At 45.8% G+C, this 15,596-nt stretch overlaps 1 protein-coding gene across 1 annotated transcript in view; it reads right to left on the bottom strand.

Moving 5' to 3' along the window:
* The window catches only part of LOC131223984 (uncharacterized), a 30,473-nt gene that overhangs the window by 2,725 nt on the left and 12,152 nt on the right, over positions 1 to 15,596 (bottom strand). The window contains 1 exon segment of the mRNA XM_058219576.1: positions 8,005 to 8,595. Coding sequence (XP_058075559.1) covers positions 8,005 to 8,595 — 591 coding nt within the window.

Here is a 15,596-nt window from a genome sequence, read left to right on the forward strand (position 1 = left end):
ATATATTACATCATACATTATATTAATATAATATAATATACTAATATTATATTCATAACATGCCACGTCCAGGCCCTAGACGGCCTGGACATTCACACACATTAAGGGAGGCCCCACACGTGGGGTGCATGGGTCCCACTGTCCAGGGACAGTGGACACCACACGTACACGATGGTGTGGCCCACTCCAAATGGATGGATAGCATGGTTGGATCCCATGGACCCCACCGTCAGGTCACACTTCACTGTCAGCTGCCCCCACTTGGCATTCAATGCCAAGACCTCATCGTTGAAAGGAGGTATCTTCCACTCAGCCTACCACTGGATCTATGGGTTTGGGTGTGTCAGGGAGGGCCCTACACGGATGTGGGTTCCACTGTCCAGGGGTGGTGGGCGGTCTGGATAAAGCACATACATCATGATGTGGCCCATCAAAAAGGATGGACGGCGTGGATGGGTGCCATGGACCCCCACTGTCAGCACACACTTCACTGCTACCACTGTCTGCTCACACACCACCGTCAACCACCCCACTTGTCAGTCCACACTTCATTGCTACCACGTCCAGTATTCGGGGACGCTGGACGGTCATGGATATAACACAGCATCATGGTGGGTCCCACATGGACGTGGGCTACCAGATTTGGATAAATCTAATATTTGTGTTTTCCCTTTCATCCGGGCCTGTGTGACCGTCCGGTCATGCAGGCCCCAAACAGGGATCAAGGTGGCCCACCAAAATGGATGGCTTGGGTAAAATACACACATCATGGGTGGGCCATGATCATAGAAAGAGAGAGAGAGAGAAAGAGAGAAGAGGGAAGAGATCGGTGATGATGGAGGGGCCGCGCCACTATGGGCCCCTCTTGTATACAAACATACATCAAGGTGGGTCCTACCATATGTGGACCCTTAGATCTAAAAAAAATAATTACAAAAGGATAGAAATGTGGGTCCGAGATCACCCACCGTCCACTTCTTCTTACTCCCTTGGTTTCCTTAGCTCCTTAGCTTCGATCCTAACAGAAGAGATGGAGTTTGGATGATTGAGATGGGAGATGAGAGGATTAGGAAGTGGGCCACACATAAAATCTTCTCATGGAGGTTTGGGAAATGCTTGCACGTGGGATTGTTTTTCTTGTGGTTTGGGTTGCTTGGAAAGGAAGGGACAAATAAGATAGAGAGAGAAGATGAGATTAAGTGATGGATGGGAGAGAGAGGGATGGGTAGTGTAAGAGTTTGTTGACTTTAGGAGTAGGTTGTGTAAGAAGGGGTATGGGCTTGTGTAAGAACTTTTGACTTTAGGGGTTGCTTGGGGATAAATGTAAGGTGATGGTGTACTTGACCCTTGATGGGATTGATTGATGGATTGAGGTGACATGTTGTAAAGATTCTCTTGGATTTTGCAACTCGCGGCATTTTCCTAGAACCGAACGCGGGCCCACATCTCCTGGCTTGGGTATCGCCTCAGCGCACGAGACGCGGCATCGGAACCGCAGCGATGGAGCGGTCGCTAGGGTATAAGTCTCGGGTTGAGCCGACTCTGGTTGACGACATACGTCTCAGGGTCGCGCGCAAACGTCGGATAAAGGTCTAAGGTTGCCGAAATTCGACTGGAAAGATCGCGAAAGCCTACGGAAGGGTACGGACTAAGACACGGGGCTTACAGCTCTTCCCTCCTAATAAAAATTTCATTCTCAAAATTTATACAATCATCGCAACTAATCATAACTCATGAGGGAGAAGAAACATAACATCACTATATAAAATTAGAGATAATATATAAAATATAACACATAATCAATCTTCAAAGAGATGGGGATAACGCTCTTGAATCTCGGCCTTGCGCTCACAAGAAACCTCCTCAACAGAATGGTGACCCTACTGAACCTTCACCAACGTAATGACCTTAGTCCGGAAGACCTGATCCTTTCGATCAAGGATGCGAACAGGCTGCTCGATATAGGAAGCGTCCTCACGAACCTCTAACGACTGCTAATCAATAATAGGAATGATGTCTGACCCACACTTCCTCAACATAGAGACATGAAAAATGTTGTGGACGCCAGACAACTGAGATGGCAAGGCAAGCCGATAGGCCACAACACTAACGCGCTCAGTGATCTCAAAAGGTCCTATGAATCTCGGGGCAAGCTTGTCCTTCGCTCCAAATCGAACTACGCCATTCATGAACGAGACCTTGAGATACACTCTGTCTCCAATATCAAACTCCAAGGGATAACGTCGGCGGTTAGAAAAACTCTTCTGCCAGCTCTGAGCTGTGCGCATCCTCTGCCTGATGATATCGATAGCCTCTGATGTCTGCTGCACAAGCTCGGGACTTAGGACACGGTGCTCTCCAATATCGGTCCAACAACTTGGTGATCTGCATAGTCTGCCATATAGTGCCTCAAAAGGAGCCATGCCGATGGTCGCCTGATAGCTGTTGTTGTACGCGAACTCAGCCAATCACAGATGCTCATCCCAGTTACCCCCGAAATCAATCACGTAGGCTCGAAGCATATCCTTAAGGATCTGGTTGACCCTCTTGGTCTGACCATCGGTCTGCAGATGGTACGCGGTGCTGAGCTGCAAATCAGTCCCTATCGCTCTCTGGAAGCTCCCCCAAAACTGAGAAGTGAATCTCGGGTCTCGGTCAGAAACGATCGAGACTAGAACGCTGTGTAGTCTCACAATCTCCTCGACGAATAACCTCGCAAGCCGGTCCAAAGGCCAAGTCACACGAATCGTAAGAAAATGTACTGATTTCGTTAGACGATCCATAACAACTCAGATGATGTCATGACCGCGCTGAGTCCTCGGCATGCCCATAATAAAATCTGTCGATACGTGCTCCCACTTCCACATCGGGACACTCAACGGCTGCAATAGACCAGGGGGTCTCTGATGATCGGCCTTGACACGCTGGCATGTGTCACACTCGGCCACAAAACTGGCGATCTGGCGCTTCATCCCCGCCCAAAAATACTATCGACTCATATCACGTACATCTTCGTCGAGCTAGGATGGATAGAAAACCGCGATCGATATGCCTCGGTCATAAGATCTTTGCACAACTCAGGAATATCCGGGACATATAATCGGCCTCTGAAGCGAAATTCACATTCTGTACCAATCTGCCAATCTGTCTGACTCTCAGATGCCGCCTCAACCATATAATTCTGCAATGACTCATCAGCCTGCTAAGCCTCGATCACCCTTGCGACAAGAGAGGGTTGAATCGACAGGCTCGATAACTGCACGATAGAAGACTGTAGGCCGAACTTAAAATCATACTCTACTATATCCTCAAGCATCCATGTAACGCCCCGACTTTTCAAAACTCGAGTACACGACTCGTTTCCCAAAAACCCGAGTGTTAACCTTAAAGGATGGTCAAAGTCGAGAATATATTTTTCTTTTATCAGAGTAAGCAGATGAGCGTAGAATGGACAAGTAAGTATAAAGGAAAATTTTAAATTTCATTTACAATATACAAGTGGTTACCCATAATGACTTATACAAACCAATGTCTCCAAAATTATCAAATACAAGAATTACATGATACAATACATGAGAAATAATAGAATGCAAGTAAATTTGAGCTGCAAGACCCCTCAGCTTCTCAAGGTAGATACAGTCATGCAACTCTAGCACTTGAACCCGGCTCCTCATCAGCTTGAACCTGAAAATCACTTAAGCCACCTGTACTACCTGTATGGTTATATTTATTTGATAGATAAGTGACCAACTCAATGTGAACTCCCCTTAAGATTACACACCGCCGCATTAGGTAAGCATAGTTATAAAGTAAAGCATACAAAACAATACATGATGTAGGTCTTATTAGATGCATGGATGCGTGAATGCAATCACGCCCCGGGGATGCTTATCCGTGCGGACAGTGGGCCATCACCCATGCAATCATCGAACCTGGGAAACATTATTCAGTCGGGATCATCGAACTTAGGAAACATTATTCAGTCGGGATCATCAAACCTGGGTACATCATCCGGTCGGAATAATACGTACATCATGTACGATAGCAATAAATGCTGGTCTGTGCTATGTATGCATGATTAGTCAATCCGTTATTAATCTAATTACAACAAGCCATTTTAAATAAGCTCAAAGGTCACTACGGGGAGCTCAGAGCTCAGCGTAAGCCGATAGCTCGGGCATAGGTCTCATACCACCATCCCCGGCTCATGAGACTACCATCTTAGGATGTTTAATGGAAACTCATCGACTAGTGGCCAATCTTATTACAGTATATGGGGCTTACCATCACATGGTTGTATAGTATAAAACATTGAACTCATATAGAAAAAATATCAAACAGAACTATGTAGGGAGAGTAGCAAAATATGCCACATAGGGCGAATATCAAAACCATACGATAAAGACCAACCTTAAAAAAACCATTGGGCACAACAACTCTGGATGGTAGGCCCACATCAATGATCCATCTAGACCACCACTCAATAACCACCAAGTTGAAGGTCCATTACCATCACAACTAGTTAAGTTATATCCCAAGTATGGGTGTACATTAATATGTGGAAATTTCCCACTAATGTACCAGTTTAGGTTCCATAAGCAATCCACAAAAAGAAATCCACAAGCATGAACAATTATACATGATAATCATAAAGCATGTAATATATCAATTCAATTTTCACCAGCTAGCACATGTGATTATAAAGGGAGATATCAATTATGAATTTAAATAAAAACTATAACTTAATCTAATGAGAAGATGGAAAGCTTAAGAGGAAGAATCATCACCTTATACTTTGCATTGCCTACCAGTATTGTTAAAGAATGCGCGTTCCCTTACAATCAAATCCTACCATAAATCAGGATGTACAATTAGATCCAAGGTCTACATACTACCTAGGGTTCAAGATCATAACCTAGAGTTCGGATTACTTTTAGAGTTTTAGTATAGAATTAGAGCTTCATGCTAGAGTTTAGTTATAGGCTCTAGATTCTATGATTTGAATTAAGTTATCATTAATATCATTATCATACAATGGTCAAATAATATTCATGATAGGGGTATTAATCCATCCATATTAATGATGATGGTTCTTAAGTTCATATTTAAATGTACCGACATTATCAAGTGTTCTTATGATGACTAATAATTCATTAAATAATAGAGGTAATAAAAATAAGATATTTACTAATAGTAAAATGACTAATGATAATAATCATATTACAGGAATTACACAATTCCCATAAAGAAAATGATAATATTTCCTAATGATAATAGTCATAACTGAAAATAGTGAATCTAGTCTTGGTAATAGATATTATGACCTACCATTAAATAAAATACCATTATTTGATAACTACAATTTCATTTACCATAACTAGGTTATATAGTGGACTTTGATCCTACCATAATTTGTGAAATTTTACCACTAGATCCAACCTAACTTACTATCTACATTTTGAGTATTGGCCTAGGGTTTAGATCTTGGATTCAATTTCTAATTTGATGTAGTAACGATATTAATTATATTATTGACTAAAAATAATAATCTAACAATGGCTAAACAACAACAACACTGATTATTTCATTATAATGTTAATTATAGTTTCTAGTCAATGACATTAAAATAACCTTAATTGCCATCACAGATAGGAATAATAACAATGTTATTGATAACCAACGTAACTTGATTGATGAAAAGAGATGAAAAATCTCACCTATGTTGACTCGGTTCGAGTCGAGTTGACTCGGCTAGTCAAGGCCCATAGCTCCTTCCTTGCCTTCTCCCTTCTCCAATCTTTCTCATTTTGCCAACACATCCAGCTGACCTGGTGCAGGTCCAACTCGATCTGGACTCAGCAGCAGCCCATGCATGGGCCCAGTGACTCAGTAGGGCCGAGTTGGTGCAATGGATAACACCCACTCCCCTTCCTCTCTCCTTTCTTCTTCTTTCTCTCTGTTTTCCATATGCTGGAAAATCCAGCAACATCTAGACTGGACCAGACTGACGCCCAACTCGGACCGAACCAGGTCCGACACTCACAACCCGACCCAGCTGGCTCGGCTCGAGTCGAGCTGGTGCAACGCTCGACTGCACCATCTCTTTCTTCCTTTTCCCCTCTCTTTCATTCTTCATTTCTTTTCTTTTGCTGCTGGAAAATCCCAGCAATACTCGAACTAGGCCCCACCTGACTAGAACTGGCCCAACTCAGACCTGGCTCGGCCCAGCTCGTGCAGCCCATAACATTGGTGCAGGGCGTGGCCCACTGCTCTTTACGTGTGGCCCACCTGTTTGTTACAGCGTGCTGCCCACCTGCATCTGTGCAGGGTGCGGCCCACTTGCTGCAGGGTGCAGCCCACCTATTTGTATGGTGCAGTAACGGCAGCAGCAATAGCAGCAGCGTCACCACCACCACCGTTTTCCTTCTCTTCTCTCTCTCTCTCTCTCTAGTTCTCTCTTTCATTCTTCTTTCTTCTTATCTGCACCCAACAACCTCGGTCCAGTGGTTCCAGCAATACCATTGATGAAGGAAACCGTCGGGGAAGATGGTCTCCCCTAATGGTGGATCTCGAATGGGAGCCTATCTCCTCAGAACGAAGTCACTGGACAGCTTTGAGGGTTCACACGACGCTTCTAGATCATAGATTTCGAAGCTCCAGCGAGGTTCGGGTGGTGGGTTCGCTGGAGGAAGGAAATGGCTACTCTCTCTCTGTTTTTCACCTGCTGCGTGAAATGGAAGGAATAGGGCGTTTCCTTTCCGTTTTTATAGCACTCTTGACTCCCTCACGACCCTCGGATGGAAGATGAGCAGCTATGATCTGATCCAGTTAAAACCGCCACTCAAAACGGTGGGTGGGGACTGAAACCGTCCTTGGTTTTGTTTAGGACGCCCTAAGAAATCGGACGGCCGAGATCTCTCCAGGACGGACGGTTGGGATTAGAAATGGGAGAGGGCACGCGGATCGTGCCAGCAGGCTGCAATAGTTTCCATTTTCAGAGTTTTTGCGTTTTTGGGGCTCACTTGCGTCGGTTGTCGTGCGATCAATCGTTTTCCATTTCATGTGAAACGCCATATTTTTGGTCAGGGCTGAGGGACGCACACGATGGACGGTTTGGATCGTCCATGGAACGATCATATGGTGGGCCGTGATAAAAAATAGCGGATGCCTGTCCGTCAGCTCTTTCAAACGAGGAAAAGGAGGGAAATCCTTCCTATTTTTAGAAATGCCGGGTCAGCCTAAAGCTGACCGAGCTGAGGGTCTCGTGCACCTCAGGTGCTGTAGCACCGGTGTACATGCACTCCAGCGTGGGACTCATTGTGATGTTTGAGGGGAATCCACTTTGTCCATTCACCAAGGATGGGGCAGATCTAAAGTTTAGGTGGGCCATACTCTCAGCTATAAGTTCTAATTGAGGGTTTCCGCTGAATTAGTGATCGGATCGTTCTGAACTTGGACCTCAACGGTTAATATGGTCCTAGGGATTTATTCAGACACCCAGGTCCACCTGATCTATGATTTTTGAACATTAAATGGTTTTATTAGGGTTAATTCAACATTCATTATTATTATTATTGTTATTACTATTTTTATTATTGTTATTATTAATTATTTCCTTTACGTATTTTTTCATATATAATTTATATTATAGAAATTAATATACATATTATTTGTATATTATTTGCATGGTCATAAAGGTGTTAGGTTTTAAATCTTATACAAGTCATTAAGTTGTTTGAAATATATTACTCATTATAAAATTTTCCAGTATATTTTATTTTTATGTATTACAGATATATAGTTTGTAATTTATATTAATAATATTGTAAGTATACGCATATAATATGGATTATAGTTACATATAATTCTAATATGAACTTTAAATATTTATAAAATATATAAATAATATTTCATAGTACATGTATTTAGGTAGTATTATTTTTTGTATTCATATTAAATTAAATTAAATGGTAACACTCGAGTACTGGAAAGTACAATGTGTACAATTCGCCACTCCTGAATCATCATATGCGCCACTAGGCCTCGTGGCTGACGGCTGAGGGCATCCGCCACCACGTTCGCCTTGCTTGGGTGGTACTGAAGATCGAAATCATAGTCCTTCAGGAGCTCCATCCAGCACCTCTGTCTCATGTTCAACTCAGACTGCGAAAAGAGGTACTTCAAGCTCTTATGGTCAGAAAAAAGCTCGAACCTAACCCTATAGAGATAGTGTCTCCACACCTTCAGTGCGAAGACAATTGCAGCCAGCTCCAAATCATGCGTGGGGTAGTTCAGCTCATAGACCTTGAGCTGACGAGACGCGAAGGCCACTTGTCTCCCGTGTTGCATCAGGACATCACCCAAACTAATATGCGAGGCATCAGTAAATACAATAAATCCATCACTCTCAGAGGGAAGAGTGAGGATCAGAGCGGACGTGAGGTGGTCCTTCAACTTCATAAATACTCGCTCGCAGGCGTCGCTCCAAATAAACTTTGCGCCCTTCCGAGTCAACCTGGTCAGCGACGCTACAATACGAGAGAAACCCTCAATGAAATGTCGGTAGTAGCCCGCCAAACCAAGGAAACTGCGGATCTCGGACGCGTTCGTGGGTTGGCCCCACTGATGCACTGCCTTAACCTTCAAGGGGTTCACTGCGACACCCTCCCTCGTCACCACGTGACCAAGAAACTTCACCTATTCCTGCCAAAACTCGCACTTCTCTAGCTTCACATATAGCTGGTAGGCGCGGAGGGTCTGTAACGTAACCTCCAGATGTTGCTCGTGCTCCCCATGGGTCTTCGAATAGATGAAAATGTCGTCGATGAAGACTACAACAAACTGATCGAGATAAGGGCGGAAGACCTCGTTTATCAACTGTATGAAGACCGCAGGTGCATTGGTTTGTCCGAAGGACATGACCTGAAACTCAAAATGACCATAACGCGTCCTTAATGCTGTCTTCGGAATGTCCTCCTCTCAGACTCGAATCTAATGATAACCGGAACGTAGGTCAATCTTTGAAAAGAACTGTGCACTTTGCAGCTGATCAAACAAATCATCAATCCTCTGGAGCGGATACTTGTTCTTGATCATGACTTTGTTGAGCTCGCGGTAGTCTATGCAGAACCTCAACAAGCCATCCTTCTTCTTCACGAAGAGTACCGGCGCTCCCAATGGTGAACTGCTCGGACGGATAAAGCCTAACTCGCCCAACTCGTCCAACTGCTTCTGCAGTTCCCGCAACTCTAACAGTGCCATACGATACGGGGCCTTCAAAATAGGCGCGGTACCGGGCACAAGATTAATCTTAAACTCGGTGCGTTGGCAAGGCGGTAATCCCAGAATCTCCTGGAACACATTGGGGAAATCACAGACAATCGACAACTGATTAATACAAGCGGCAATAGGCTCCTCAACGACGCAGGACATCAAGCAAGATAATGGCTCTCCCTGGGGCTCTGTAACGAAGTGAAACTGCGGCAAGCCTGGTATACAGAACGTGACTGTCCTCGCGGAGCAGTCCAAGATGGCGTGGTACTCGGCAAGCCAATCCATGCCCAAGATAACATCGAAATCTGACATCGGTAGCACGTACAAGTCGGCGGGCAAGAAAATCTCTCTCACTAACACGGGGCAAGTCGAACAGAAGTAGCCTAATACTGTAGTCTTCCCCAAGGGCGTCGATACGGTTAACCCCTCTTGAGCAGACTCTGTCAGTAATCTAGTCGAATGACAGAATCCCTCGGACATAAATGAGTGAGAAGCACCGAAATCAAATAAAACCCAAGCGATGCATGCAGAGACTGGAAGTATACCCTCAATGACTCCTCCAGATGACTGCGGATCCTGCTGAGCCCCAAAGAACCTAGCCCGAGCCGGCTGGGGAGGTGCTTGTCCTCTCTGAGCGTGCTGTTGCTGCTGCTGCTGTCGCTGAGGTGATCAAAACTGTTGCCTCTGTTGCTGCGGCCTCGGAGGTTGGTGCTGATGCTGCTGTTGTGGGAGTCTCTTCTGCTGCTGTGGTGGAGGCTGCTGTGGACCTCTCTGCTGCTGCTACTGCTGCTAGGGGCGGGGACACTCCCATATACGTTGCCCCATCGCACCGCACCCAAAACAGGTGCCGGTGAACTGCCTCGAAGGTGGTGCTGGAGGTGCTGCTGGCACTTAGAAGGCTGGATGACCTGTGCACCTCTGCTGTTGTGGTCGACGCTGCTGGGAGTTTACGAAAGAAGCCTGCCTCTTCTGGTCTCTCCTCCGACTGCGATCAAACTAAGAACCGGCCCACTCAACCTCATTAATCTGGGCCTTCCGTACCAACCCCTAGAAAGTCGAAAGCTCATGCCCAATAACACGGTCTCGAAGACCGTAACGCAAGCCGTCCTCGAATCGGCGGGCTCTCCGCTCCTCATCATCTACTAGATATGGTGCAAATCTAGACAGCACTACAAAACGAGCCACATACTGAGCCACTGTCATATCACCCTGCACTAAGGCCTCAAAATTCAATGCTCGCTGTCATCGGATGTGATCAGGAAAATACTGTCGGTCAAACCGATTAACAAAGTTCTCCAGTTCCACACAAAATCGGCGTCTGCTGCTTAGGAGACTAATGTCCACTAATGCTCAGCCTCACCATGGAGAAGAAATACTGCTAATCGGACTCGCCGCTCGGTTGTACATCCCATCGTATCAAATATCTTATCCACATTGGAGCGCCGTCTTTCAGCTGCTGTCGGGTTTGGGTCGCCCTGGAAACGTGGGGGATCGAGCCGTCGAAACTCTCGAAGGAGGGCACTCGCGCGCTCCTGCTCGGCCTGGGCCAGTGAAACAATGGAGTGCCTGCCCTGTCCCTGAAGTACGACCGTCACAGCCTGTAACATCTGCTGTAACTGAGAGGCACTCATGGATACGGTCGGATCCGCACCGGTCTCTGGTAGAAGAATGACATCCTCAGGATGGGGATTCAGAATCTCTGGTGGTGGAGTGAGGATCGTAGGTGGTAAGGTGGGAGTCGCAAGTGGTGGAGTGGGAGTCTCAAGTGGTGGAGCGGGAGTCGATCGGGTCACTTTGCGTGGCATGTTCTACAGGAAAGAGCGAATGTGCCTATCAATTTTGAAAACTCTCGAAGGCACGCATGTTAAAGGCCTATAACAGAATATCGCTAAGCTATCCGAACTTCAGGACTTAGTCATTCTAAATTCATAGCAGACATGTAATGTTATTCTCAGTTATTCCCAAGTTATGCTCTGATACCAACTTTTGTCACGCCCCGAACTCGGAAACTGGGCTCATAAAATTTTCAATCGCCGAATCCGGTGCCGACAGCCTCCATAGTATCCTATTCTCGGCTCCCAGCGCCCATTTACCAGGTTCCGATCCTGGGATGCTACGAGGAGGATTTTCAACATCAGTTTACTTAGTAATAAGCATAACCAAAGGCATAATCCGCAAATAACAACCAAAAACTCTATCACATTTTCACTATGATAAAAAACTTTACAAGTATAATGAGTATAAAGGGAAATACAGTGACAATGGACAAAAAGCTCCAAGATGATCTGTTATGTGCTCCTGCCTCAGGGCTACCACGGTTCAATGTCACCTGCACGCAACGGTCATGCATAAGCTTATAGAAAGCTTAGAGGGTGGTGAGAGTGTGTGCGCAAGGTAGTAATATAGTTATGCAATATCGGAGTAATGTGGAACATGCTGATGAATCCATGGATACCATTAGTCATACCAAGGCTATGCGATGTAAGGCATGAATGATGTCGGCCGTACCAAGGCCATGCGATGCGAGATGCAACTTAAGCATACGAATCCTCATCCAAGTCCACATACCAATACAGCTTAACTTTGAACTTTCACCGGGGTTTAGTACACTACAAAGCAGATTGTCGCCCCATCACGTGCAATAAGGTGAGTGGAAGAGACCTTATTATCCGCCTGCCAATATCGGGCTCGGCTCGTCGATAGCGGACCCATTCATCGAGCTGGTCAAACTCAGCTTAGCTTTGCCCCCTCCTCTCGGGCGGGTAAGACCGCACTCCCTTCCAACCGACCACAACACAATAAAAAAGCGCGGTCTTCTGATAATCGGCACTCGACGCTCATGCACCCACTCGGTTTAGACGTTTGAGCAACCTCTAGGTACCATAAGAGTTTAGGGACTTTCACCCAGGGATATCTATAGCATCCTATGTAGAACCAAATTTTCAGTTTTCAATCTTGCCAACCACGATACGCCTGTGGTGGCTACGACCCTGATGTCATTAGGGCGTACAATAACTATATCACGTAATGCAAGATACATGAATCACGCAATCCAGTCATACAACAAACATGTGCGTATCGCGTGCTCATGTAGGGCAGCTCTGCCTATCAGGGAGCCCATAAACAATTTGCTCGAAGGCATGTGCTATGATCAATCACTCATCTCATCACAAGCATGCAGATGATGCGTATGGACATGTATCATGATGCTATGTTGTTACATAATCGATAATCAAAATCAGTAATCGGAATCGGTCAATCACATACGGCGAATGGGGCCCACTTATTTGGGTTAACCTACGAAGAGATTGAGCCTAACAAGGCCTAAGGGAAGGTCATAATGAAGACATCTAACCAATATTTCCGATCAATGTGGACATCTAACCAACATTGCTCCCACGGCATGACTGCCAAAAATATTATCACATACATCATGGTGGAATCTCAATCAAATGGGCCAAATCAATGGGCTGCATCGAATTGGGCCGAATCGATGGGCCGAATCAATTGGTCGAGTCAAATGGGCCGAATCGAATGGGCTGAATATATATCAAAATCGGGCCCACCGCTATGCATTTTTTGAGATCCGACCTATTCATAAGTTGGCATAGAGATAGATGAAGTGAAAACAAATATCAATTTAGTTGGAAACTACTGTGGTTCAGAGGAGTTTGAACGGTGGATGTCACGGTCCACTATTTAAATGGTGGGGCCCACTTGAACTTTAGATCAGACTCACCCATTTTCCCATGCTGTAAAATGACCTAACAAATGGTTGGACGGCATGGATACAACACATGCATCATGGTGGGCCCCACCGTCCAAACAGTGGACGGTGTAGATAAAGCACATACATCATCGGGGCCCACACCACAGGGATGCAGCACATACATATGGAGTGGGTCCCACCGTCAGATGGATGGCGTGGGATACAAAATATACATCAAAGGTGGGCCTACGGGCTGCTGGCATCAAGAGAGCAGTTGTATAGCTGCAGCACATGCAACCTTGCTGCCTAAAAAGAGAGGTGTGTCCCACGGACCCTACCATCATGTATTTATAATATATATATGTTACATGCAACATTGCTGCCTTAAAAAGGGAGAGGTGGGTCCCACGTAAGGCACCATGACATGTAATATAATATATATATATATATATATATATATATATATATAATATTAAAAGCTAGTTGCTGCACATGCAGCTTTTTTGCATTAAAGGTAGAGGTGGGTCTCACGTAGGGCCCACCCTCATTAGATAATGCATGGTATTATATAATATTATAATATAATATATAATATATTACATCATATATTATATTAATATAATATAATATACTAATATTATATTCATAACATGCCACGTCCAGGCCCTGGACGGCCTGGACATTCACACACATTATGGGAGGCCCCACATGTGGGGTGGGTCCCACTGTCTAGGGACGGTGGACACCACACGTACATGATGGTGTGGCCCACTCCAAATGGATGGACGACATGGTTGGATCCCATGGACCCCACCGTCAGGTCGCACTTCACTGTCAGCCACCCCCACTAGGCATTCAATGCCAAGACCTCAGTGTTGAAAGGAGGTATCTTCCACTCAACCTACCACTGGATCTATGGGTCTGGGTGTGTCAGGGAGGGCCCTACACGGATGTGGGTCCCACCGTCCAGGGGTGGTGGACGGTCTGGATCACATACACCACGATGTGGCCCATCAAAAAGGATGGACGGCGTGGATAGGTGCCATGGACCCCCGCTATCAGCACACACTTCACTGCTACCACTGTCTGCTCACACACCACCGTCAGCCACCCCACTTGTCAGTCCACACTTCATTGCTACCACGTCCAGCGTCCAGGGACGCTGGACGGTCATGGATATAACACAGCATCATGGTGGGTCCCACATGGATGTGGCCCACCAGATTTGGATAAATCTAATATTTGTGTTTTCCCTTTCATCCGGGCCTGTGTGACCGTCCAGTCATGTAGGCCCCAAACAAGGATCAAGGTGACCCACCAAAATGGATGGCTTGGGTAAAATACACACATCATGGGTGGGCCCACCATATGTGGACCCTTAGATCTAGAAAGAGAGAGAGAGAGAGAGAGAGAGAGAGAAGAGGGAAGAGATCGGTGATGACGGAGGGGCCCCGCCACTATGGGCCCCTCTTGTATACAAACATACATCAAGGTGGGTCCCACCATATGTGGACCCTTAGATCTAAAAAAATAATTACAAAAGGATAGAAATGTGGGTCCGAGATCACCCACCGTCCACTTCTTCTTGCTTCCTTGGCTTCCTTAGCTCCTTAGCTTCGATCCTAATAGAAGAGATGGAGTTTGGATGGTTGAAATGAGAGATGAGAGATGAGAGGATTAGGAAGTGGGCCACACATAAAATCTTCTCATGGAGGTTTGAGAAATGCTTGGATGTGGGATTGTTTTTCTCGTGGTTTGGGTTGCTTGAAAAGGAAGGGAGAAATAAGAGAGAGAGAAGATGGGATTGAGTGATGGATGGGAGAGAGAGGGATGGGTGGTGTAAGAGTTTGTTGACTTTAGGGGTAAGTTGTGTAAGAAGGGGTATGGGCTTGTGTAAAAACTTTTGACTTTAGAGGTTGCTTGGGGATGAGTGTGAGGTGATGGTGTATTTGACCCTTGATGGGATTGATTGATGTATTGAGGTGATATGTTGTAGAGATTCTCTTGGATTTTACAACGTGCGGCGTTTTTCTCGAACTGAACGCGGGCCCACATCTCCTGGCCTGGGTATCGCCTCGGCGCTGGAGACGCGGCATCGGAACTGCAGCGACGGCGCGGTCGCTAGGGTACAAGTTTCAGGTTGAGCCGACTTTAGTTGAAGGCATGCGTCTTAGGGTCACGCGCAAACGTCAGATAAAGGTCGAAGGTTGTTGAAATTTGACCGGGAAGATCACGGAAGCCTGCGGAAGGGTACGGACTAAGACATGGGGCTTACAATTTTTACCTATAACAGAATCAAGACTGATCATGATCAAGGAGCTTCTAAATGATCTCGTCTTATTTCAATTTGAAGAGCAACAAGAGCTGAAATCCCGAGCTGAGGCCACGACACCATATGTGTTTGAGCTTGTACCGAGCCTGTCTGGTCCCCGAGGGATGCTTGGATTTGTACAATCTGCTTGGCTAATCAAGGGCTCGGCCTCGACAGACGGCAAGAAGACCAACCAATTCGACAAGATCAAGGGAATCATCATCTAGAGCGACGAATCTCGCTGAGGAGATGAACCCGTTCCCCATACCCAAGCACGGACAGGCCAAGGAATTGCTCAGCCGA

The sequence above is a fragment of the Magnolia sinica genome, chromosome 13 (assembly GCF_029962835.1).
Source record: "Magnolia sinica isolate HGM2019 chromosome 13, MsV1, whole genome shotgun sequence".
NCBI lineage: Eukaryota > Viridiplantae > Streptophyta > Magnoliopsida > Magnoliales > Magnoliaceae > Magnolia > Magnolia sinica.